The sequence below is a fragment of the Rhinoderma darwinii genome, chromosome 3, assembly GCF_050947455.1.
Source record: "Rhinoderma darwinii isolate aRhiDar2 chromosome 3, aRhiDar2.hap1, whole genome shotgun sequence".
NCBI classification, from domain to species: Eukaryota; Metazoa; Chordata; class Amphibia; order Anura; family Rhinodermatidae; genus Rhinoderma; species Rhinoderma darwinii.
In genome coordinates, this window is record NC_134689.1 from 177,809,024 (window position 1) to 177,834,914 (window position 25,891).

Below are 25,891 nucleotides of genomic sequence, written 5' to 3' on the forward strand. Positions count from 1 at the left end.
GTAGTAGGAGCGAATAAAATAGTAGCTTTAAAATAATTTCACTAGCAATTACAAACTTTTTTTTTTTACCTTAAAGAGGCTCTGTCACCAGATAGGCGCTGCAATGTAGATTACAGTAACGTTTTTATTTTTAAAAAACGAGCATTTTTGGCCAACTTATGACCATTTTTGTAGTTATGCAAATGAGGCTTGCAAAAGTCCAAGTGGGTGTGTATTATGTGCGTACATCGGGGCGTTTTTACTACTTTTACTAGCTGGGCGTTCTGACGAGAAGTATCATCCACTTCTCTTCAGAACGCCCAGCTTCTGGCAGTGCAGATCTGTGACGTCACTCACAGGTCCTGCATCGTGTCGGACACATCGGCACCAGAGGCTTCAGTTGATTCTGCAGCAGCATCGGCGTTAGCAGGTAAGTCGATGTAGCTACTTACCTGCAAACGCCGATGCTGCTGCAGAATCATCTGTAGCCTCTGGTGCCGATGTGTCCTCGCTCGTCTGGCACGATGCAGGACCTGTGAGTGACGACACAGCGTGATCTCTCGAGAACACGCTGTGTCTGCACTGCCAGAAGCTGGGCGTTCTGAAGAGAAGCTAGTAAAAGTATTAAAAACGCCCCGATGTACGCACATAATACACGCCCACTTGGACTTTTACTTTTAAACACACCCACTTGGACTTTTGCAAGCCTCATTTGCATAACTACAAAAATGGTCATAACTTGGCCAAAAATGCTCGTTTTTTAAAAATAAAAACGTTACTGTAATCTACATTGCAGCGCCTATCTGCTGCAATAGCAGATAGGGGCTGCAAAATCTGGTGACAGAGCCTCTTTAAAGGTAATGTGTCATGGATTTAATATTAATTTCATCAACTAAATATAAGTCTATAGAAGTGAATTTATGTGTCTGCTCAGCTTTTTTTACATGTTAGGCCCCATGCAAACGACTGTAATTTTGATCCACAATTACTGATCCGTAATTGCGAATCAAAATACTGATCCATTCGTTTCTATGGCCCATGGACACCTTCCCGTATGCTTACAGGACGGTGTCCGGACCGTAGAGCTGACCCGCAAAAAATAGGGCATGTCCTATTTCTTGAATTTACAGACAGTGCTCCTATACTTTATAATGGGAGCACGGCCCGCAAATGTGGGTGACAGTCACCGCCGTCCGCAGCTGTCAGTGCCCATCATCACGGAAGAGACTAAATGGAGAGGTGATGATTGCTCGTCTGTTTCCATAACTGATAAGGATTTCAATGGAGAAACCCTCACACTGTAGTGACTTTTCTATTTATTCTTCTGTTGTATGCGGGCGGCAGTGGCTGTTCGCAGTCTTGGCTTGCGGAGACGAATTATAAAAAGGTAGCCTCATATAGGGCAGCATAAGCTTGGTGATAAATTGCCTTTAAAGAGGACCTATGACTTCCTGGGAAAACTGAACCTACCGTTGAATGGCTATGGGTTCTAAATTTTGCTGCCCATTTATATTACTTTGAAGGCTGTCACCAAACATAGCTAAGAACATTGAAATGACTTCATCCGGATCATAATTACACAGCCGAAGAGCTGCCAGTATTTCCTTGAAGTCAGTGATGGCAGGTAGAGCTTCCTGAAATGAATAGTAGAAGAAACAGTATGAATTGTGTTACTATAGGTGAGTTTCATAAAATGTAATTGTGATTTACCTTTACTTGCTGCACACGATGAAGAATAAAGTCCAGATTCATTTCCCAAAGCAAAGGTAAAATAAGCCACGCATCAGAGTCATTGTCATAATATTTGCAGACATTTATTCTTTCCTTTAGAAGAAGAGAACAGATCACAAATATTAAACCTTAAAGAATGAAAAGCTAGAAGACACAAAGTTGCTTTAGTATTATATTTAGATATTAGGCTTTGTTCAGACCCTAAGTACTTAATGCCTGATCCATGGCAGAAATCTGAGGCTTATTTGGCAGAAAACCACCAGCTTTTAGGCCTCATTCAGACAGTAGTATTTAGGTCAGTGTTTTGCATCAGTGTTTGTAAGCCAAAACCCGGAGCGGGTCCAAAACACAGTAGAGGTGCAAATCCTCCAATTATATTTTTGTCCGTGTAGGTTCCACACCTGGTTTTGACTTCTGACAAAAACTGAAGCAAAATGCTGATCAAAATACTGTCATGCGAAAGTGGCCTTTCTGTGCGGAATCCTCGCAAATAGTTCTTCTGCGCCGCAGGCAAAAATCGGCATCTAAGCAAGTTTATGGAAACTCTATTCACATGCATTCAATGCAGACTTTTGTCAAAATTGACGAGGACATCAGTGCTAAATCCAACACGTGTGAACCGGAAATTTGACAGACTTTGGGCTTTTCTGCTGCAGAAGTTTTGTTAGATACATACTCTTTAAAAGCAGCTAAAGTGAGTATTCTGAAATATTCAATGAACAGTCAAGAGTTCACCTCTTAAAAAATAATTTTTGGAAAAAGTGTTTGTAATAATTCTCTGGTATAATTATGCCCTGATGCCAATAACGGCCTTGGGTTGTGGGGGGGGGGGGGGTGTCTGAGCATGTGCTTAACCACTTAAAAGAGTTGTCCCGCAATAATATTTTTTTATCGTCTATCCTCAGTATAGTATGATAGCTGCGGGGCCAACCAATGAGACTCCCAGCGATCAGGAGAACGAGGGGAGCTTGTCCCCTGAACTACCTGTAATTAATTAAAAATAAATGCCTCCCCAAGGTGCCCTGGGGCTGTTCCACGAAAATTATTTATCAACTATCCAGAGGAAAGATGATAAATCTATGATTGCTGCTGGACTAACAGCTTGGACCCCCAGCAATCACATGAACACGGATGTCGTGTCCCCTATTTGAATGAAGTAGTGGACACACGTGCACTATCTCTACATTCATTCTCTTTGGGACTGGTGGAGATAGTGATCCGACACTCAGCTATTTCTGTCAGTTCCATAGAGAATGGAGCAGTAGTGTGGGGGACACGGGACCTTCGTTATTGTGATCACTTTATTGCTGATATAATACACTGCTAGATTCCTGTAAAACTGATAGGCAGCCTACTAGGCCCTGATCGCTCCATTCATTCTCTGGTGGAATGGGAGTTGGGGACCCACATTTTCCAAATAGATGGGGGGTCCACAGTATATGTCATAAATGTCCAAGATGGCAAAACAAACTTTGAATACACTGGTTTGTGGTTGGCACAATAATTTTAGTTTGAGAGGCATGGTCAGAATGATAAGGGATGGGTTTGGGGTACATACAGTTACATAGTTACATAGTTAGTACAGCTGAAAAAAGACACATGTCCATCAAGTTCAACCAAGGGACGGGAAAAGGGAAGGAAAAATTTCAACATATAGGAGCTAATATTTTTTTGTTCTATGAAATGATCTAAGCCTTTTTTAAAGCCATCTACTGTCCCTGCTGTGACCAGCTCCTGCGGTAGACTATTCCATAGATTCACAGTTCTCACAGTAAAGAAGCCTTGTCGCCTCTGCAGGTTGAACCTTTTTTTCTCCAGACGGAGGGAGTGCCCCCTTGTTTTTTGAGGGGGTTTTACATGGAACAGGATTTCACCATATTTTTTGTATGTTCCATTAATATATTTATATAAGTTAATCATGTCCCCCCTTAGTCGTCTTTTTTCAAGACTAAATAGGTTTAATTCTTTTAATCTTTCCTCATAACTTAAATTCTCCATGCCCCTAATTAGCTTCGTTGCTCTTCTTTGTATTTTTTCCAACTCCAGGGCATCCTTTCTATGAACTGGAGCCCAGAACTGAACTGCATATTCTAGATGAGGCCGCACTAATGCTTTGTAAAGTGGCAATACTACATCCCTGTCCTGTGAGTCCATGCCTCTTTTAATACACGACAATATCCTGCTGGCCTGTGTCGGCAACCAGTTAAGCAAGTGAAATGCTTGTTGGATCGGGTTGCGATCTGGTGATTGACATGGCCATTGCAGAATATTCCACTTCTTTGCCTTAAAAAACTCCTGGGTTGCTTTCGCAGTATGAGGTGATTGTCCATCTGTACTGTGAAGTGACGTCCAAGCAACCTTGCTGCATTTGGTTGAATCTGAGCAGAAAGTATATCCCTGAACACTTCAGAATTCATCCGGCTGCTTCGGTCTTTAGTCACATCATCAATAAACACTAGTGATCCAGTGCCTTTGGCAGCCATGCATGCCCATGCCATCACACTGCCTCCACCATGTTTACAGAGGATGTGGTCTGCTTTGGCTCATGAGCCGTTACATACTTTCCTCCTCCCATCATTCTGGTACAGGTTGATCTTAGTTTCATCTGTCCAGAGAATGCTGTTCCAGAAATGGGCTGGCTTCTTTAGATGTTGTTTGGCAAAGTCTAATCTGGCCTTCCTATTTTTGAGGCTGATTAATGGTTTGCCTTTGTGGTGAACCCTCTGTATTTGCTCTCATAAAGTCTTCTCTTAATGGTGGACTTAGATACTGATACACCTACTTCCAGGAGAGTGTTCTTCACTTGGGTAGATGTTGTGAAGGGGTTTTTCTTCACCATGGAAAGGATTCTGAGATCCATCACTGTTGTCTTCAGTGAACGTCCAGGCCTTTTGGAGTTCACGAGATCACCATTGCGCTCTTTTTTTTCAAGAATGTACCAACTGTTGATTTGGCCACTCCTAACATTTGTGCTATCTCTCTGATGGATTGCTTCTTTTTTTTCAGCCTAATGATGGTCTGTTTCACTTGCATTGAGAGCTCTTTTGATGTTGTGGGTTCACAGCAACAGCTTCCAAATGCAGATGCCACATCTGAAATCAACTCCAGACCTTTTACCTACTTAATTGATGATGGATTAACGAGGGAATAGCCCATGCAGCCCATTAAATAGCTTTTGAGATAATTGTCGAATTACTTTTCGTCCCTTGAAAAAGAGGCAGCTACATATTAAAGAGCTGTAATTCCTAAACCCTTCCTCAAATTAGGATGTGAATACCCTCAAACTAAAGCTGACAACCTCCACTTTAAGCCCATATTGATTATATAACTGTATATTCAATATGTTTTGGTAAATAGCTAAAATGACAAAACTTGTGTCACTGTCCAAATAATTATGGACCTAACAATATTTCATAGACTACAGAGAAAACATAGTCCACAAAGCCTATTACACCATCAAACCCATTCTAAGTACATGTTTGTTTGTGAAGGGTTGCCTTAGGGTCTTTTTACATCAGCAGATATATGCCGGTAAAAAAGCGCAGATCAATGATATAACAGCGCTTGTTCAGCTCCATTCACATGGAGCAATCATTGAACTCTATGAGAACTAACAGGATTGTTCGTCCCTATACAGTTTGCATCATTGTCGTCAGCAGATCCTCTTTTTACACAGAGAGATATGCTGCTGACAACGATGATTTTTATTTCCGCACTAAAGATGCGATCAGTCGGCAAACTAAAGTTTGCTCGTTTGTCGTCTGATCGCTGGGCCCTTTTAGACATTCCATTCCTTGATTAATCAGCCCGTGTAAAAGGGCCTTCAGTAAAGTAATACATTTCTTCAGTGATCTTTTTAAGCCATCAACTATCCCTAGATTTGTGTTGCCTCTTTTCGAAATGGAACACATTATGTGGTGTCAATGTGCACCACTCTCCCTTCTGGCCTCCTGATGGATAGTATATGTGCTAGTTCTTTTAGTTTTAGTGCCTTGGTTAGGGGTTGTTCAGGTCTTATCCATTCCACTATGCATTGGGAACTCTTTGAAAATAATGGGTGTATCTCTTTAATACATAAAAATATAGGTAACTCTTACTTTTAGAGTTTCACGTGCGTTTCTAAACTATACCATTGCTTCTGATGCTATCCTAAAGTTTGTATCTTCTGGAGGGGATAGAATCTCTTCAAATGTATTCAAATGTAAAAAAAAATTATGGGTAATACTCTTTAATTATTATGCACACTGCACTTTTGAGCAAGCTGTGTGGTCTGTAATGAAAGCTTATACTGCATGTTTGATATTTTAGGTACACACATAAAAAAGCTTCATTGAGTTTCATCGTTTAATGTTTGCGGCCGTGGCCAGTTATAGTGGCCAAATCATTGATCCCATTTCTATACATAATATATATGTATATATATATATATATATATATATATATATATACACACACATATATAAATATATATACACACATATACACACACACACATAAATATATGATGTACAACCTATTGTAGGTTATAGTGCTGTGTAAGGCTTCGTTCACATCTGCGTCGGGGCTCCATTCATGGGTTCCGTCTGAGCTTTCCGTCAGGGGAACCCATGAATGGAAACCAAGCTGAAACAAACGGAAACCATTGATTTCAATGGTGATGGATCCGTTAAATGGTTTGTAGTCGACTACGCTATTGATTTCGTCAAAACAACGGAACCTTTACACAACGGTGACAACCGGAAATCATTTGCAACGGATCCGAAAAGTTAAAAAAAATATACTTTTCACATTTTTCATCTGAAGTAATGTAAAAAATATACAAAATTGGTATCGCTGCGTCTGTAAAAGTCTGAACTATTACAATATAGCATTATTTAATGCGCACGGTGAACGCCCTAAAACGAAAAAAATATAAAACGGCAGAATCGCTGTTTTTTGGTCACTTTATATCCCACAAAAAATGAAATAACAAGCGATCGAAAAGTCTTATGTAGCCCAAGATGGTACCAATACAAACAACAGCTCGCCCCGCAAAAGATAAACCCTCACACCGCTCAATCAAAAGAAAAAGAAAAAAGTTATGGCTCTCAGAATGTGGTGACAAAACAATTAGTTTCTGCCTTGTAAAAGTAGTAAAACATAAAAAAACAATATAAATTTGGTATCGCCGTAATTGTATTGACCAGTAGAATAATGTAAACATGACATTTTTACTGTACGGTGAAAGCCGTAAAAACGAAACCCCTCAAAAGATTGAGGAATCGCTATTTTTTTTTTTATTCCACCCCACAAATATTTTTTTCCAGTTTCCCAATACATTATATGGTACAATAAATGGTGCTGTGAAAAACGACAACTTGTTCCAGAAAAAACAAACCCTCATATGGCTTTATCGATTTATTTATTTAAAGTTAGGGATTTTGGAAGGTCGGGGGGAAAAAATGAAAACTAAAATCAAAAAAATAGCTGTGACGGAAAGGGGTTAATATCAAATCGGTGGGGGTCCAACTCCCAGCTTCCCCAACGACCAGCTGATTGAAGTGGCTGCAGCGCTCTGGTGACTGGAGTCGACTATGCTAATGTTTACATTAAAAAAAGATGAAACTGTAGAGAACGGAAACAAACGGAAACCAACTGAAACCGACACGGATGTAAAAAGGCCCTAAGCTTTGTGTTACTGATTATCCTGGTATGTTTACTATGAATTGTGAGTTTTCATGTAGTTTTTTTTTAATTAAAAAAATATACTAATAATTCAAGACATTTTAAACAAAAAAAAACTATACCCAATGAAATGTATTACCTCAAATATGTACGTCATGACCATTCCTTTTCCAGGTATGAAGATAGAATTAGTGCGATCATTTTCCAAATAGCTTGGATTGCCATTACCATCCTGTCTGATGTCATCATGTATCATGCCTGACTGGAAAATGTAGATGAGACATGAAAGTTTTTCACCTGGTTTATTCGTAAAATATTTGTTAACTAGTTTTTATGGTTTCTTGTGATGAATCATTTGAATGTTACATAATGTAGCAGATCTGAGTAACATTTAAATGACAGGAAAACTGCTTTGAAAAATGCACTGCATCCAAACTGGATTATGGTAAGTAGTAGTTCAGAGCGCACAAGACCATGGTAGGTGCACGAATAGGGTCCCAACCCAATCATATAGCAAAGAAGTATTCGGCACACAAGTTAGTGATTTTTGAAAATCTTGAATTTAATTTCATCAATAGTTGATGCTAGAGGTTTAGTGCGACGTTTCGGTCGTAATTTAGACCTTCATCAGGCACTTATTCCTCCTGGTGTCTGGTGTATCCAGTCGTTGGCGCTGTCTTTCAATGGCGGCTGACCGCTGTGTTTGGCCGCCATTGAAAGACATAGCGCCAATGACTGGATACACCAGACACCAGGAGGAATAAGTGCCTGATGAAGGTCTAAATTACGACCGAAACGTTGCATCCAAACTGGATTATGTTAAAGGCATTCTGTATGAATGTAAAAATGTTACCAAGGGTCAGCACATCAAGTACTAATACTATGTAATATGCAATGTGTTCAAATTCTGCAAGCAACTATAACATGCACAGGGGAACAGGGAGCTGTCAGAGCAGCTGCAGGTCTGTCCTTGTGAGCTGTCGACATTTTAATAAAATGTCGACATTTTAATAAAGTCAAGTGGCAGCACACAGGACAAAACCTGCACCAGCTCTGACAGCTCTCTGCTCCCCTGTACATGTTGTAGCTGCGCATAGAGGGAGACATTTAACAAAATATATATTGCAAAGTATTAGCACTTAATGTGCGGACACCCTGTAACATATACATCAACTACCCCTTTAGAAATATTAGAGGTGTATTATTTTTTACGTGTTTACGGCAAGCAAAAAAGGAGTTGCAAAAACAAAATTTATGAGAAGAGAGGTATTTAAAAAATAATGTAATGACTTAATAGCCTGGCAACCACCAGGACCATGCTGGAAAATGCACTGAACCTGTGTGGTCCTTGTGGGTGGTACAGGGCTCTTCACATCGGTCGAGAGGTAGGGGATACTGTAAATAGGTAATTACATAAAAGTTTATAGTGTGCAAGAGGGCACGATCAGCTACAGATTACTTTACATTGAAAGGCACTTCCCCACATACCACAGAACACAATGGGGTGGATTTAAATTGAGCCAGAATTCTGGCACATATGCCGTGCTCCAGATTTCTTAAAAGTGTGTCAAATTGGTCTAAAGTAAGCAAACAACAGGTGGCATAAAGATAGACAAAAGTGCTCCAAAAATGTATGATATGGCAAGAGCCTTTGTGATAAATTTGGCGCATCTAGTCTTGTCCTAAGTTGTCTAAATTCAAGAAATGTCCTATAGACTGTAAACTTACCTCTGCTCATTTCCAAAACTATAAATAAACCCAAACCCTTTTGGCCCTACTTACTGATAATCTCTGACACAACATTCTGAACAAACTGCCATTATAGAGGGGGGGGGGGGCTTTCTTACAAGGTAATGTCAGAGATTTCCAGCAACTGAAATCTTTGAGTGGTGCGGTATAGGTATGCAGATATGTCAAAATATCAATCAGGGATAGATTTCCCCTTTAAACACTGTCTACAGAAAACTGGCCCATTTTGGAGGTTATTAGAATCATATACCATGGGTCTCAATTTGAAACAAGCAATGCCTAAACCACGAACAGAGAATACACACATCTCAGGAGCTTTGAAGGCTTTCTGTAAAGTCAAATAAAATACCATACAGACAAGCAAAGGGGAGAAGCAGAGCAGATAGGAGAAAGAACACCTGCTTAAGGAGTGCTATTCTCAGTGAAGAACAGTAGTTTGAAGTTGGTCACTCATGCCCTTTATGCATATAAGTAACCACCTCGAAATAGACAGCATAGCCAAGATATTAAATGCATCTTTCTCCATTGATTTTGATGGTAAAATATATTAGGAACATCAGGGTTCAATGACATTTCTTTATTTTTCCTTTACTGGGTAATAGCGTAGAATACCATTTTTTTTAATATTTTTTTTTTTTAGCAAAGAGCTGCATATTGGACTTAGAAACCTACAAATTACAGTTATTATAAGTTCCCCTAACTCCTGCTTATTACAGTGGAGACAAGACCACTTTACTTCAAAAGGGCACCAGACACCTTAGGCCTCATGCACACGACCGTAGCCATCTGCACCGCCGTGATTTTTCGGGTCAGCCGGCCGCGGAGTGTCACCCACGAGCCGACACCTTAGGCCTCATTCACACGACCGTAGCCATCTACGGCCGTGATTTTTCGGGTCAGCCGGTCGCGGAGTGTCACCCACGAGCGGCCTGCAAATCGCGGGCCATGCACATAGCCACGTCCATTATTTTCTATGAGCCTGGACCGCAGAACACGGCCATAATAAGACATGTCCGTTCTTTCTGCGGTCCAGGCTCCTGTGCCATGCACAGACCGTGGAATACATGGTCGTGTGCATGGGCCCATAGAAATGAATGGGGCCGCAATTCTCCCATGGATTTTCGGGGGAATTGCGGCCGCAAAAGTACGTTCGTGTGCATCGGGCCTTAATATCTCAACTGTCCAACCCGCACTGATTAATGTCATAAAAGTTATCTGTCGGAAAAGTCTTCAGTTTTTCTAAGCTAATGTGACGTAATTCTAGAAGTAAAAAGGCAAAGCTCACATAAGTTATGTAAAGCGATATAAATGTAGCAATATTGAATATCGATACCTCATCGTAAGCATCAAGGAACTTCCCTTGGCTGTACAGTTCTTGTGGAAATGGAAGAATTCCCTAAATAAAATATGAATCATTAGAAGACAACAAAACCAGTAGAATCTATTAGAATAGTATCTATGTAGCCATTCATACTCACCTTTTCATCATCAAAATACATTCTGATGCCATTCTGAGTGAAACATGTATAGAGCGTCCCACTCTGGTGCTGAAAGCTTTCAAACGTCACAGAGACATCTTCTGTTTCCAGAGCAATCTGCATTCCAGGCTGGAGATTTGCCTGGACCAGGAGATTGAGATTATTTTTAGAATCATTCACAGGTATAACGGACACATACCGAACAAACCAAAATTTCAGCAATGCCGATTATATTTTACAATAGTTAAATACATTGATATAATTATTATATATTTTAGCAACATGTAAACACATCTTTATAGCACTGTCTGCATATTTTACAACTTTATAAGAAGTGGAGATGGACACTCTTTTAATTAGACCCACCTAAAAATGCCTTGAAAATGCCCAGATAATTATTAATTATATAAAAAGCCTAAAAGACAATAATGTACCTGTTCCCCTTGATGTCCTTGAGCAATTTGCACCATCTGCTCAATGTCTTCTGATATTTCTTCATCCTCTGGGTTCGTCTGTACTATTTGCTGTCTAATGGAAGTGTTCTCAGGCAGAGTGGATGCTGAACGGTTTTGAATCATAGTTGCTCTTTCCTCATTATCTTCTGTATTTTCCTTCTGTGTTTTGGAAGCTCCTGTGCCCATTATGGATCTACTTTTCAAAATAAACGTTTTCTTTGGCTTGGTTTTAATAAAACCTGAAAATACAGTTGTAATAAATAAAATCAACTTCTAATAATGTATTAATTAATTAATCAATCAAAAGATCCGATATTTAACAATATAAATAGTTATCAATTTGCAGAAATACATCATATGTATATACATCATATGTATGTATATATATATATATATATTGTGACAACATGGGGACCTCTTAGCTCACAGGATCGCCATCTCCCAGGTGAGATGGTTGGCACACCTGGAAAGTTCACTCCAACTCATGGAATAAAAGTTTAAACCAGCCGCAGCTAGCTTTATTGTCTTCACCACAGCAAGCAGCGTTACAACAAAAAAATACTAAATAAACCCTAGGCCGTCCAGCCTCTAACTAACACATTCAGTGTCCCTCACTACGAGACACTGAGCCTTGTGCCCAATACCTCAAAACCTTCACAATCTTTACCTTACACGGTGGTGACTCTCACAGGCTAGCATGCCTGTCTTCCCCAGACTGATAGCCCCTTACACGTTGGTGACTCTCACAGGCTAGCATGCCTGTCTTCCCCAAACTGAGAGCCCTGTGTGAACTGCGCACACCTGAAATAAAGAGCCGTCTCAGGTGAAGCCTAACTAAGCTCATCAGACAGCCCAAGACACGGACTGTCTGTATGGAGTGGAAGCCACCCTTCTTCACACTCCAACAAACCAGGCCCTATTCCAGATTTTACACCCAAGAAATCAGCAGAGAAAACCCTCTCTGCTGTACATGTTCCCTGGTTGCTTGAAACTGGACAGTTTCTGCACTGTCCGGTAGCTGCACTACTACAATATATATATGTACACAGGGCCGCACAGTCCATGTGGCGAGATGAGTGTCTTGCCTGAGGCACGGCCTGCTGCCTCTCTGAGGGGGCCGCTGTGCCACTGAAACCAGCCACCGCCACCCCCTCCTGCACTATAATTGTACCTGTGTCTATAGGATGCAGATACAATTGCATGCATAAGCGCTGGCTGGCAGGACACGTTCCGTACCCTGCCAATCAGCGCCTTTCAACTACGCAAGCCGCGCTATGACATCATCACACCACTTGCGTCGGTGAAAGGTGCTTCATGGCAGGGCAGAATGCCTTGCCCTGCCATTCAGCATCTTTTAATGATGCAAGCGGCACGATGGCTTGCGTCGTTCAGCCCAAGCAGACCTGCTCAAATGAGAGCAGGCCTGCATTGCAAGAGGATGGCACGGGATCGGGTGAATATGTAAATTATATCTACAGGGGGGCTATATGTGGGGCTCTATCTACAGGGGGCTATACATGGGGCACTATCTACATGGGAGACTATATGTGGGGCACTATCTACAGGGTGGGCTATATGTGGGCACTATCTACAGGTGGGCTATATGTGGGGCACTATCTACAGGTGGGCTATATGTGGGGCACTATCTACAGGGGCTACTATCTATAGGGGTATCTATTGGGGACACTATATACAGGTGGATCTGTGTAGGGCACTATTTACAGGGGGCTTTATGGGGAGCACTATCTACAGGAGGCTCTATAGGGGGCACTATGTACGTGGGGCACTGTCTGCAGGGGACTCTATGTGGTGCACTGTCTACAGGGGGCTCTATGGGGGCACTATCTACAGGGGGGGCACTGTGTGTGTGGGACACAGTGAATGCTGCTTTTATAATCAGGGACACTGTGTATGGTGCTATTATAAGAGGTGAAGTGTATGGCGCTATTATATTTAGGGGCGTAGTGTGTGGCACCATGAGAATTTTATCTTCGTTTATAGGTGCAGAAATGTTTGAAAAGTGAGAAGCTGAAGACATCTGAGCGGCAATTTGCAGAAGTGGGCCGTGGCCAGAAGTTGTCATGAGGTTTGGACCAGATGGGGAAGCAAAAAAAAAAAAAGAACAACAAGAATCTGAGAAGACATCACCTGTGAGTCACTCAATGTAAATGATTATTCTGCCTTTAATCAGTACTGTAGTCACTGTATAATATAATAATAGTAATTTTTATTTATATACATATTCCACAGCACTTTACTGTTCAGCGGGTACATTGTACATACAATATCCGCCATTACATATTGACAAAGCTAACTTACAATTCAAACAAGAGGAGTGAGGACCCTGCTCGCAAGAGCTTACAATCTATGAGGAAATAAGGGAGACACAAAGTGTAAAAAATTATTAACTACAAGGGACCAGCTATCTTTTATACATATGGGGATGGACACATAAAGCTGCATTTGCCGGTCAGCAGCCAGTGTGTGTATGGCGGACTTGAAATGTATTAGGGTGCAAGGAGTGTGGGGGATACTGCTGAATGAAGGGGCCTCATGACTAATGTAAAGGGGGCCAGGGAAAGAAGTTAGATTAGGGAATGTTATAGGCCTGTCTAAAAATATGTGTTTTCAGGGCACGTCTAAAACTGTGGAAGTTGGGAATTAATCTGATTTTCTGGGGTAGTGCATTCCAGAGGACCGGTGCAGAATGGGAAAAATCTTGGAGATGGGAGTGGGAGGCTCGGATTATGGCGGATGTTAATCTTAGGTCGTTGTCAGAAAGTAGAGCGCGAGTTGGGTGGTAGACAGAGATGAGGGAGGAGATGTAAGGAGGTGCAGCACTGTGGAGAGATTTGTGGCTGAGAGGTAGGGTTTGTTCACACGCTAGACTAAAAACGTCTGAAAATACGGAGCTGTTTTCATGGGAAAACAGCTCCTGATTTTCAGACGTTTTTTAAGCCACTCGCAATTTTCGCTGCATTTTTTTACGTCCGTTTTTGGATCTATTTTCAATAGAGTCAATGAAAAACAGCTCCAAAAACGTTCCAAGAAGTGTCTTGCACTTCTTTTTCGCGGCCGTTTTTTTACATGGCAGTTTTTCAAAATGGCCACGTAAAAAAACGGTCCATCGGAACAGAACGCCGTTTTTCCCATTGAAATCAATGGGCAGATGTTTGGAGGCGCTCTGCTTCCGATTTTTCAGCCATTTTTCGGCCATTTACTGCCCGAAAATAGGCTGTATGAACATACCCTAATAAATTTGAATTTAATTCTGAAGAGTATGGGCAACTAATGCAGTGACTGGCAGAGGGTAGAGGCATTGGTGTAGCGGTTGGTCAGAAAGATGAGCCTGGCTGCTGCATGGAGGTTACATTGGAGAGGGGAGAGTTTAGTGAGTGGAAGACCAATTAGTAATGAGTTACAGTAGTCAAGACAAGAGTAAATCAGAGCGACAATGATAGTTTTGGCTGTTTCCACAGTAAGAAAAGGGCAGATTCTGGAAATGTTTTGAAGGTGAAAAAGTGACAGGAGCGTGAAAGTGATTGAATGTGTGATCTGAATGATCTGCAGTGAAATGATGGGTGGTATATTTTTTTTGTGAAGCAGCAACTCCCAGCATATCCTTACCATTGTTCGGTCCATGCTGGGAGCTGTAGTTTTGCACCAGACAAACCTATACGGCAGGGGATGCACTAAATTTGCAAATGATCTCTGTACTGAGCTGTATTTGTGCTGGTGCTGCATTTGTATTTATGTACTGAGCTTGGTTCTAGTACTGTATTTATGTACTGAGCTTGGTTCTGGTGTTGTATTTATGTGCTGAGCTTGGTTCTGGTGTTGTATATATGTACTGAACTATGTTCTGGTGCTGTATTTATGTACTGAGCTTGCTTCTGGTGCTGTATATATATGTACTGAGCTTGGGTCTGGAGCTGTATATATGTACTGAGCTTCGTTCTGGTGTAGTATTTATGTGCGGGGCTTGGTTCTGGTACTGTATATTTGTCATGAGCTTGGTTCTGGGGTTGTATAAATGTACTGAGCTTTGTTCTGGTGCTGTATTTATGTACTGAGATTGGTTCTGGTGCTGTATATACTGTATGTACTTAGCTTGGTTCTGTTGCTGTATTTATGTACTTGGCTTGGTTCTGGTACTGTATTTATGTACTTATCTTTGTTATGATGCTGTATATATGTAATGAGCTTGGTTCTGGTCTTGTATATATGTACTGAGCTTGGTTCTGTTGCTGTATTTATGTACTAAGCTTGGTTCTGGTGCTGTATTACTGTACTGATCTTTGTTATGGTGCTGTATTTATGTACCAAGCTTGGTTCTGTTGCTGTATTTATGTACTGAGCTTGGTTATTTTGATGTATATATGTTTTGAGCTTGGTTCTGGAGCTGTAATTATATAGGATATATTTAAAAAAATAAATATAAATCTATTTAATAAAATGGGTTATATCGAAAATATCAATAAAATAAGAAATTCAATGAAATACAACAAAGGAAGTACTAGATCCAGTTTTTAAAGTGGTCAGCAATAAAAAAAAACATATTCCTCTAAATTGTGTTGCAGCGCCGGGCCCCCTGACCACTTCTTACATAACCTCTTCCCGACCCATGATGTACTGGCACATCATGGAGCGGGGAGGGGATAATGTTTGGAGCGGGCTCACGCGCTCAGCCAGCTCCATACACCGCAGGTGTCCACTGTGTTTAACAGCTAACATGTTGCTCTAGCGGCCAGGAACAGCGATGGTGCTGTTCCTGGCCGTTTAACTAGTCAATAGCGACCATGGCATTTATAGGGGTCTTCCCATAAATTTCAGGTAGATGCTTGTCCCACCTCTGGGACCCGCACCTATCTATAGAACAGGGCCCACTAAACCCCATTCTAGCTTACTCGCTCCGCTGTCTCCCGGCCGCTTCCTGGAAGTGAATTGGAGTTACGTTAACAGCGTAGCACCGCGAGCTACGCTGTTTCCAGAACTCGGTGGCTCCGAAAACAGCGTACATGGTCGAGTTACGGAAACAGCGTAACTCGCTGAGCTACGCTGTTTCCGTAACTCCCAAAGAACTGAATAGTATTTACAGAAACAGTTTTTGCATTGTAAAAGTAGTAAAATATTAAATTTTTCCCTATTTTCTGTTGTCTAAAACCTGGGTGCGTCTTATATTCCGAAAAATACGGCACTTGGCATACTTGACAGTGGCGGCGTGTAGCCTCCGATCCGGCCGATTAACCCCTTAGATTCAGCGCTGAATCTATGGTGTTTACAAGCAGATCAGAACCCAGCAATGAAATCGCTAGGGTTTCCGATGACTGCTCTGGCAGATCGGAGGCCTAACAATGGCCTCCTGTCTGCCAAGTACGGAAGCCTGCTAGGTCCCGCCCATAGGCGGGACCTAAAAGGCATCTGGCTACAGTAACAAAATGGCACAGGCTCTGAAGCTCAGCCTGCGACATCAGCCGCTGGTGTCAGCTGTATGTTATCTTAGCGGTTTGAAACGATCGGCATCGACACAATGTGATCATGGGGAAGCCGATTGTTGCTATGGCAACCGGAGGCCTAACAATGGCCTCCTGGTCTGCCACGTACGATAGCCTATTAGGCCCTGCCCACAGACGGGACCTAATAGGCTTGCTGTCAATGAATGACTGACAGCTTTAATGCATTAGAGTAAAGATCAGAGGTGCAGGCCCTCAATTCTCCTAGTGGGACAAAAAAAAAAGTTTAATATAAGTTTAAAAAGAAAAAGTTTCAAGTTAATACAAAAAAACACTGCCTTTTTTCCTATAATAAGTCTTTTATTATAGGAAAAAAATTAAAGTGTTAAAAAAGTACACATATTTGGTATTGTCGCGTCCATAACGACCCAATCTATAAAACTAGAATGTTATTTTTCCCACAACTTAAACAACACAAAAAAAAACAAAAAAAAATTATGCCATAATCGCTATTTTTTTTTATCACCACCCCTCCCAAAACAAGGCATATCAGCGGAAAATTGCCATTTTCACAGTGCACCATCCGCTGCGCATTAATTACTAATGAAAAAACACTTGTGGGGGCAAAATGCTCACTACGCCCCTTAAAATGCCTTAAGGGGTGTATTTTCCAAATTAGGGGGTTTGTTTTACTATTTGACCTCAGGGCCCTGCAATTGTGGGACAATGCTGTGAAAAATCACTAAAATAGCCCTTAAATGCGCATGTTGCTCTTCACTTCTGAGCCCTGTCATATGATAAATGACTTGAGGGCTAAAGTTCTAAGCCTTGTAACGTCCTAGAAAAATAAAACGATGTTCAAAAAACAATGCCAATCTAAAGTAGACATATGGGAAATGTTAAAGAGACTCTGTCACCACATTATATATGCCCTATCTTGTACATAGTGTGATCGGCGCTGTAATGTAGATTACAGCAGTGTTTTTTATTTAGAAAAACAATCATTTTTTACGTTATGACGTATATTAGCTTTATGCTAATTACTTTCTTAATGGAGAACTGGGCGTGTTTTACTTTTTGACCAAGTGGGCGTCGTGGAGAGAAGTGTATGACGCTGACCAATCCCCATTCATTTACACAGCACATAGTAATCTTGCTAGATCACTATGTGCAGCCACATACACACACTAACGTTAGTGAAGTGTCCTGACAATGAATAAGCATCACCTCCAGCCAGGACGTGATGTCTATTCAGAATCCTGACACTTCGGTAATGTTTGTGTGAGATTTACAGCAAGGCAAGCGTAATCTCGCGAGATTACGCTGTAAACTGTCATTTAAAAGTAGATTATGCTTGTTTTGCTGTAAATCTCACACAAACGTTACCGAAGTGTCAGGATTCTGAATAGACATCACGTCCTGGCTGGAGGTAATGTATATTCATTTTCAGGACACTTCAGTAACGTTAGTGTGTGTGTATGTGGCTGCACATAGTGATCTAGTAAGATTACTATGTGCTGTGTAAATGAATGGAGAGAAGTGTATGACGCTGATTGGTCAGCGTCATACACTTCTCACCACAACGCCCACTTGATCAAAAAGTAAAACACGCCCAGTGGTCCATTAAGAAAGTCATCAGCATAAAGCTAATATAGGTTATAACCTTCAAAAATGATTATTTTTCGAAATAAAAAACACTGCTGTAATCTACATTACAGTGCCGATCACATTATGTACAAGATAATGTGGTGACAGAGCCTCTTTAATTAGCATTTATTTTGTGTGGTATAAATATCTGTCTTACAAGCAGATACATTTAAATTTAGAAAAATGCAAATTTTTTTAATTTTTCGCTACATTTTGGTGTTTTTCCCAATAAAATACTGAATGTATCGAGCAATTTTTACCACTAACTTAAAGTACAATGTGCCATGAGAAAACAATCTCAGAATCGCTTGGATAGGTAAAAGCATTCCAAAGTTATTACCACATAAATTGACACGTCAGATTTGAAAACTGGGGCTGCGTCCTGAACGTGCCAACTATTCCACGTCCTTAAGGGGTTAATGAGGAAAGCCAGTACACATCCTCAGGTGGTGCTGATACCAGCCTTTGCTGCGCATACTCGGCTTCGAACCATGGACTATAAGGCTAAAGCCCCACGTAGCGGAATTGAACTTGAATTCCGCTGCGGACACTCCGCAGCGTTAATCCGCAGCGGAGCCGTTTCTCCATTGACTTCCACTTCTATTTAGCAGTGTGCGTTTAGACAATGCGTAAAATTCCGCTGCTGAGCATAGGCTGCGGAGCGGAATTTGGTGTCCGCAGCATGCTCTGTCTGTTTGCGGACCAGTGGCGGACTGGTTGCGGACTCATGAAGTCCGCAGCTGTCATGCACATGTTATGTGTGGTGCGGATGCGTCTTGCTTTTTTGACATGACATTTCTTCATTCTGGCTGGACCTATGTATTTCTAGGTCTACAGCCAGACTGAGGAAGTCAATGGGGCTCCCGTAATTACGGGAGCGTTGCTAGGAGAAGTCAGTAAATAGTCACTGTCCAGGGTGCTGAAAGAGTTAAGCGATCGGCAGTAACTGTTTCTGCCCCCTGGACAGTGACTACCGATCCCAATGTACAGCAACTTGTAAAAAAATAGAAGTTCATACTTATCGAGAACTCCCTGCTTCTGTCTCCAGTCCGGCTTCCCAGGATGACGTTTCAGTCTAAGTGACGGCTGCAGCCAATCACAGGCTGCAGCGGTCACATGGACTGCCGCGTCATCCAGGGAGGTCGGGCTGGATGCCGAAAGAGGGACGCGTCACCAAGACAACGGCCGGTAAGTATGAAATTCGTTTACTTTCACTAGGGAAAGTGCTGTCCCTTCTCTCTATCCTGCACTGATAGAGAGAAGGGAAGCACTTTTCCCGCAGTCCGCAGCAGCTAGTCCGCATCAATTTACTGCACATTTTGGGCAGATCCGCCGCAGAATCTGCAACGCAGATTCTGTGCGGCATTGATGCGGACAGTTGCGGAGGAAAACCGCCACGTGGGGGCATGCCCTAAAAGTCTGTGGAACACACTGAAGTCTACGGAGCCGGGCCAACATGTGCAGATTCAAGTTACCTTGGTGCTGCAATACAGTTTTGAAACTGTATTTCCTGTGTCTTCTACACATGCACCAGACACGTCTGCTGTGCCCACAGTGGTGGACACAGAACAGGAAAGATCTAATGGCAACGGTGCAACAAGAATTCTAGGGTCATGGGAACTAGGTAGGAGCATGACTAAAGAATGGATGATTCCCTAATTAGTCCCAATTACTGAAATTATTATATAATTGAACCTTATTGATATAACAATATTATGTTTATGGGATATCCCCTTTATGATTTACAGAATATTAACATATTACAACCACCACCATTGTTTACGTAGCACTACTCTACAAAAAGTGCTCACAAACAATGGATTTGTACTTTGGTGGCAGCCTATTTTACCACAGCAGTCAAATGTTAGATAAATTAAGAACATACTTTCTGTAAATAAACAAAGGCTAGTAGTGTATATCGACAGATGACAAGACACAAATTAATAGAGAATGGGAGACAGAAAAGAGGAAAGTACAAAAAAATCTGACAGGAAAAGTGGTTAGAATATTGCTGCAGACTGCACTGTCAAAAATACCGGAATTGCCGATGGGGGTTCCCAATACAAGTGTGAACAGAGCCTTAGTAATGGTGCATCCTGATCTTCTCAAATCTGGCTTGGGTGTCTTTGATATTTCAAAAAAAAAGTTTTTGCTAGTAATATGATTTAGAGAAATCTTATTCTTTTGGTGAAAAACATGGTTTTACAACCCACTGTGTTTTCTTTTTCTTTAAAGGCTATGGATGCTTTTGAATGTTTTTTTATTTTTTTATTCCATTTGTCTGATTTTGGTGTAAAAATAATTTCCCCAATGGCTACTTGTCAGCTACAATGAAGGTTTGAGCGCTCAGCAGAGGAGACAGAGGGGCTGAAGAGCAATCCGTCAGTGTACTACATTAACGGATTTGACTCAAAATGGGAAAGAGCAGCCTGCAATGCATGAACACATGCAGGGCACACAAGCAAAACGTTACAAAATTTTTAATAAAGACCTATTGGGGAAATTATTTTTACCCCAACATCAGTAGAATGCAATAAATAAAAAAAACATTCAAAGGTGCGCATAGCCTTAAAAATCACAGCATAGGCAACGCTCAGGCCGGGGATTCCTACTCCAGTAGGAGTGCATGGCAGAGCAGGGAGCGGATAGTTTCCTGCTCTGCCATAATATTTAATTGTATCTGCGTGCTGAGAACACAGAAACAATTGAATATGGCAGTTGCCAGACACGTCCAAGACAGTAATTTGCCAGGGCCATCTCTATAAGGTCGGGACAGTCCCGGTAAATTCAGGACTGTTGCCCCCACCTACCTTCCTTCCTAGTTGTGCATGGGACACATGCCCTGCCTGTCCCCACTAGCTACGCCCATGTCTATTGCTTCCAGATTCTATCAGAATTCTCAATTTTACCCTTTTTAAACATAAAAAGTTTTTTACACCACATTATTTTAATAATTAAACCTTTCCAATTGTCAATCTCAGCGGGAATATATCTTGTGTGCTAAACTTATATTTCATTTAATACATAATTCATTCCATTTAACCACTTGAGGACTGCTAAACAACTTAAAATAAAAAACATTGTAAGGGTATGTGCACACACACTAATGACGTCCGTAATTTATGGACGTATTTCGGCCGCAAGTACCGGACCGAACACAGTGCAGGGAGCCGGGCTCCAAGCATCATACTTATGTACAATGCTAGGAGTCCCTGCCTCGCTGCAGGACAACTGTCACGTACTGAAAACATGATTACAGTACGGGACAGTTGTCCGGAAGCGAGGCAGGGACTCCTAGCGTCGTACATAACTATGATGCTAGGAGCCCGGCTCCCTGCACTGAGTTCGGTCCGGAACTTGCGGCCGAAATACGTCCGTAAATTACGGACGTAATTAGTGTGTGTGCACATACCCTAAGGGTATGTGCACACACACTAATTACGTCCGTAATTGACGGACGTATTTCGGCCGCAAGTTCCGGACCGAACACAGTGCAGGGAGCCGGGCTCCTAGTATCATACTTATGTACGACGCTAGAAGTCCCTGCCTCGCTGCAGGACAACTGTCCCGTACTGAAAACATGATTACAGTACGGGACAGTTGTCCTGCAGCGAGGCAGGGACTCCTAGCATCGTACATAAGTATGATACTAGGAGCCCGGCTCCCTGCACTGTGTTCGGTCCGGAACTTGCGGCCGAAATACGTCCGTCAATTAAGGACGTAATTAGTGTGTGTGCACATACCCTAAGTGTTAAGCCACTTCCACCTGGTAATATTTTGGTCAGTATTTTTGCATTAGTATTTGTAAGTCAAATCCATTAGTGGAACCTACACAGAGACAAAGTATAATAGTATATTCACACGTGGCAGATGTGTTTCAGAAAATCTGTTCCATACATGTGAATGGAGTTGTTTCGTCAGAATGCGCATGGATTTCTGCAATCCCTATTCAGATGAATAGGACAGAGAAATTTCTGCAACAAATATTCCGTGTTGGAATAAACCTTTTTGGAAGGATTTGCATCTCTTCAATGTTTTGCATTAACGGTTTTGGCATACAAATACTGATGCAATATTCTGACTAAAATCTGATTTCACACGGCAGTATTCTGAATCAGTATTTGTAAGCCAAAACCAGGAATGGGTCCATAGTACGGAAGAGGTGCAAATCTTTCTGTTATACTTTTCTCTGTTTAAGTTCCACTCCTGGTTTTGGCTAACACATACTGATGCATAGGCATTCATTTGGAGTTGGTCCGCTTTTTTGCAGCTAAAATATCTTCCACTCTTTTGGGAAGGTTTTCTACAAGATTTTGCAATGTGTATGCTGGAATTTTTGCCCATTCATCCAGAAGAGCAAACTCACCCAACCATGTTTTTATGGACCTTGCTTTCTGCACTGGGGCGCATCCATGCGCTAACAGAAAAGGACCTTCCCCAAACTGTTCCCACGAAGTTGGAAGAATACAATTGTCCAAAATGTCTTGGTATTCTCAAACAATAAAATATACCTTTACTGGAACTAAGGGGCCTAGGCCTGTAAGGGTGGCACAACCAATGCAATATATGAGCACAGGAACCAGACAGATGGCAGATTTTACACAACTTTACTTCAGAAATGAAATGAGTATCTGTGAGTTATACAGTGACACTATATCAGTCTCTGCAAATATCCATTTATCACAGTCACAGGCTTCTCCTCAGCTCCCACATCAGTGAGGACAGTCCAAGTAGTTCTCAGCCACTGCAGCTGTCTCAGTCTAAACAGTCTAATATATATTTTGGAAAGTGTGTTTGAAGCCAGATTTTTCATTGGTTTAAAAGCAGTCCATGTGACCGCTGCAGCCTGTGATTGGCTGCAGCGGTCACATGGGATGAAACGTCATCCCGGGAGGCCGGACTGGAGGAAGAAGCAGGAATTCTGGATAAGTTAACTTTTAATACTTTTAACACCACCCGTAGTGACTGTCCCGGGTGCTGAAAGAGTTACTGCCGATCAGTTAACTCTTTCAGCACCCTGGACAGTGACTATCCCCTGATGTCGCCTAGCAACGCTCCCGTAATTATGGGTGCACACACGTAGCCACCCGTAATTACGGGAGCCCATAGACTTAGGCCTCATGCACACTTCCATCACCGTTTTCACGGCCGTTTTTCACAGATCCATGTGTCCGTGATTGGAACCGTGTGCTTCCCGTGTGTACTCCGTGTACACTTCCGTGTTTCAGTTTCCGAGAGGAAACTGAAACCCGTTCACACTATGTACACGATATTGTGAGGGCCACACATGCTATTCCCTGTCCAGCGGTAGTCACTGTCCAGGGTGCTAAAAGAGTTACTGTCGATCAGTGCAGCCCCTTAACTCTTTTAGCACCCTGGACAGACTACCGCTGGACAGGGAATAACATGTGCGGTGCTCACAATATAGATTAATGGTTAATTTAAAAAAAACCTGCAACAAAAAAAAAGTTACTACTTATCCAGTACTCCCTGCTTGCGAGCTTCTTCCTCAAGTCCGGCCTCCTGAGATGACATTTCAGACCATGTGACCGTTGCAGCCTGTGATTGGATGGACTGCCGCGTCATCCAGGGAGATCAGACTGGATGTCAGAGTAGGGAGGCGTCACCAAGACCACGGCCGGGGTACGTATGAACTTATTTTTCTTAATAACGCTGCGTTCCAGCACGGATCAGCAACCTCTTCTCCCTATCAGTGCTGACAGAGAGAAGGGGCTGCCGATTAGTGCAGTGCAGTATCTGTCTGTATGTGTACCTCTGCCTGCCTGGCCATTGCTAGGCAACGGCTCCATCACACACGGACAGCACACAGATGCCTTCCGTGTGCCATCAGTTTTTTTGACGGCCGCATTGACTTGCATGGGCCTCACGGTCACGGAATCTCGGACCAAAGTAGGACATGCTCTACTTTTGTCGGAACGGAGCAACGGGACTGTTAAAATAAACTGAAGTGTGCATGGCCCCATTGAAATGAATGGGTCAGGGTGCTAGCCGTCTGAAAAACGGCTAGCACCCTGAAGAAAAAGACTGAAGTGGGCATAAAGCCTTATATTGGCCGGCCCGTGCCGTAATTATGGCCCAAAATAGGACATGTTCTATATTTTTTAATGGCCTGGGCACCTTCCCTTAAGCAAACAGTAAGGTACCCGTGGCCAATAGAAGTTTACGGGTGTTTTTACGTTCGTGTGCATGAGGCCTAAATCTGTACTGAATATATTGCTTCATTTCATTTCTTTTATGCTTCCAATAACATTATTTACACTTGATAGCAATTAAATTCACATCGAGAGGTATTTAAATAGTGAGCTTTTACTCTATCCATACAGTAAGTCAACCTCCCGAGCAACGCTGGGTATAAAAGCTAGTTTTCTCTAAATGCTGCTCTTTCCAGACTTTCCATTCAGGGGTCTCTCTGTGGTCTCTCTTTATACTCTCCTCTCATGAGTCTCTCTGCAGTCTCTCTCCTTCACTCTCTTGTCTGCTCCTCTATCACAGAGCTCCGCCTCCTCCTCCTTCCCCTGCTTTCTAGAACTTTCCTCAGTCTGCTATGCTGGGCTTTCTGGACATGCTCAGTACAATCTGTTAAATTACTCATTAGTAAAAATATTCCTTCTACAAATATAACCAGACAGATAACAGTAATAACAAACTACAGTTACAGCATACGCATAGTACAGCAGAATACAGGTTACACAGACTACAGTCACTTATCTCAGCCATACCAACTCATACCGTAATGACAACACGTTCATTCAGGGTTGGGAACAGCTATTAACTGAAAGCTCCCTACGTATGCTACATTACCTGCTGGATTTTGAAAAAAGAGACTTTGGCAAGATTAGCTCACAGTTGGAAAAATAAATTAGCGATATACAAACATTTAATACCGAGCCAGATTTTGCGGACTGCGAAATTAGATTGCAAAAAAACATAGAACATTTGCAAAAAGAAATTAAAAAAAGAAAACATTGCAAGTATATAAGGGACCGTAGAGATTTTGACACCGGCCAGGCATATACTTACCGTACTCGCAACCCTCCTCTCCAGAACCGTATCTATAGACCTGAAGATATCTCTGAATCAGACGTCTCCAGCACTGACGAACCCAAACCACCTTCTGCTGACAATAGACTGGGAGGTAAACGGAAAATTAAAATTAATAAATATAACCCCTCAAAGAGAACATATACCATTCCTAATAAAACCAATACAACATGCTCTGGTCACAGCGGACAACAAACGATTACCTCTATGCCCTTCTCAGTGTCTTCTTTTAAACACTCTTCATCCTCATCCAAGACGACAAATATGCCATCAACACTAAATATACCAACAACTCCATCCGCTATGGGGATCAATGTAGATGGCACAGGGAAAAATACTGCTACTGCAGCGAACACAGGCTCTTTCCTAACAGGTCCTCCAAATACGTTTCCTTTTTTAGGAATGCACTAGACACTTTGGAACCAGACAAAATAAAGTAGGAAATCAAACCTCTGACAATCTGCAGATTTGCAACTTGTCGTCCGTCCAGCTGAGCTCACATCAGAAAACACTCTTATGCAAGGGTCTATCCTATACCCCTACTTTCGCATTTGATGAGTTCACCTGGACGAAAGACATTCATCTCTTTGCAAGGAAATTAGCCCTGCATAAATACTTCAAGACCAATACCAACACTCACCAGCTTGACCACACTGAACTCAGAACCCTGCAT

General features: G+C 42.0%; 1 protein-coding gene across 1 annotated transcript; it reads right to left on the reverse strand.

Annotated features, from left to right (window-relative positions):
- Positions 1-1,445: 1,445 nt before the first annotated feature.
- Positions 1,446-25,891, reverse strand: LOC142750398 (uncharacterized). Its single transcript, XM_075859401.1, has 8 exons — positions 25,849-25,891; positions 25,198-25,305; positions 11,036-11,295; positions 10,602-10,742; positions 10,457-10,519; positions 7,514-7,636; positions 1,690-1,803; positions 1,446-1,613 (listed from the first exon to the last, which is right to left on the reverse strand). The coding sequence occupies exons 1-8, from the start codon at positions 25,889-25,891 to the stop codon at positions 1,446-1,448; spliced, it is 1,020 nt and encodes a 339-aa protein (XP_075715516.1).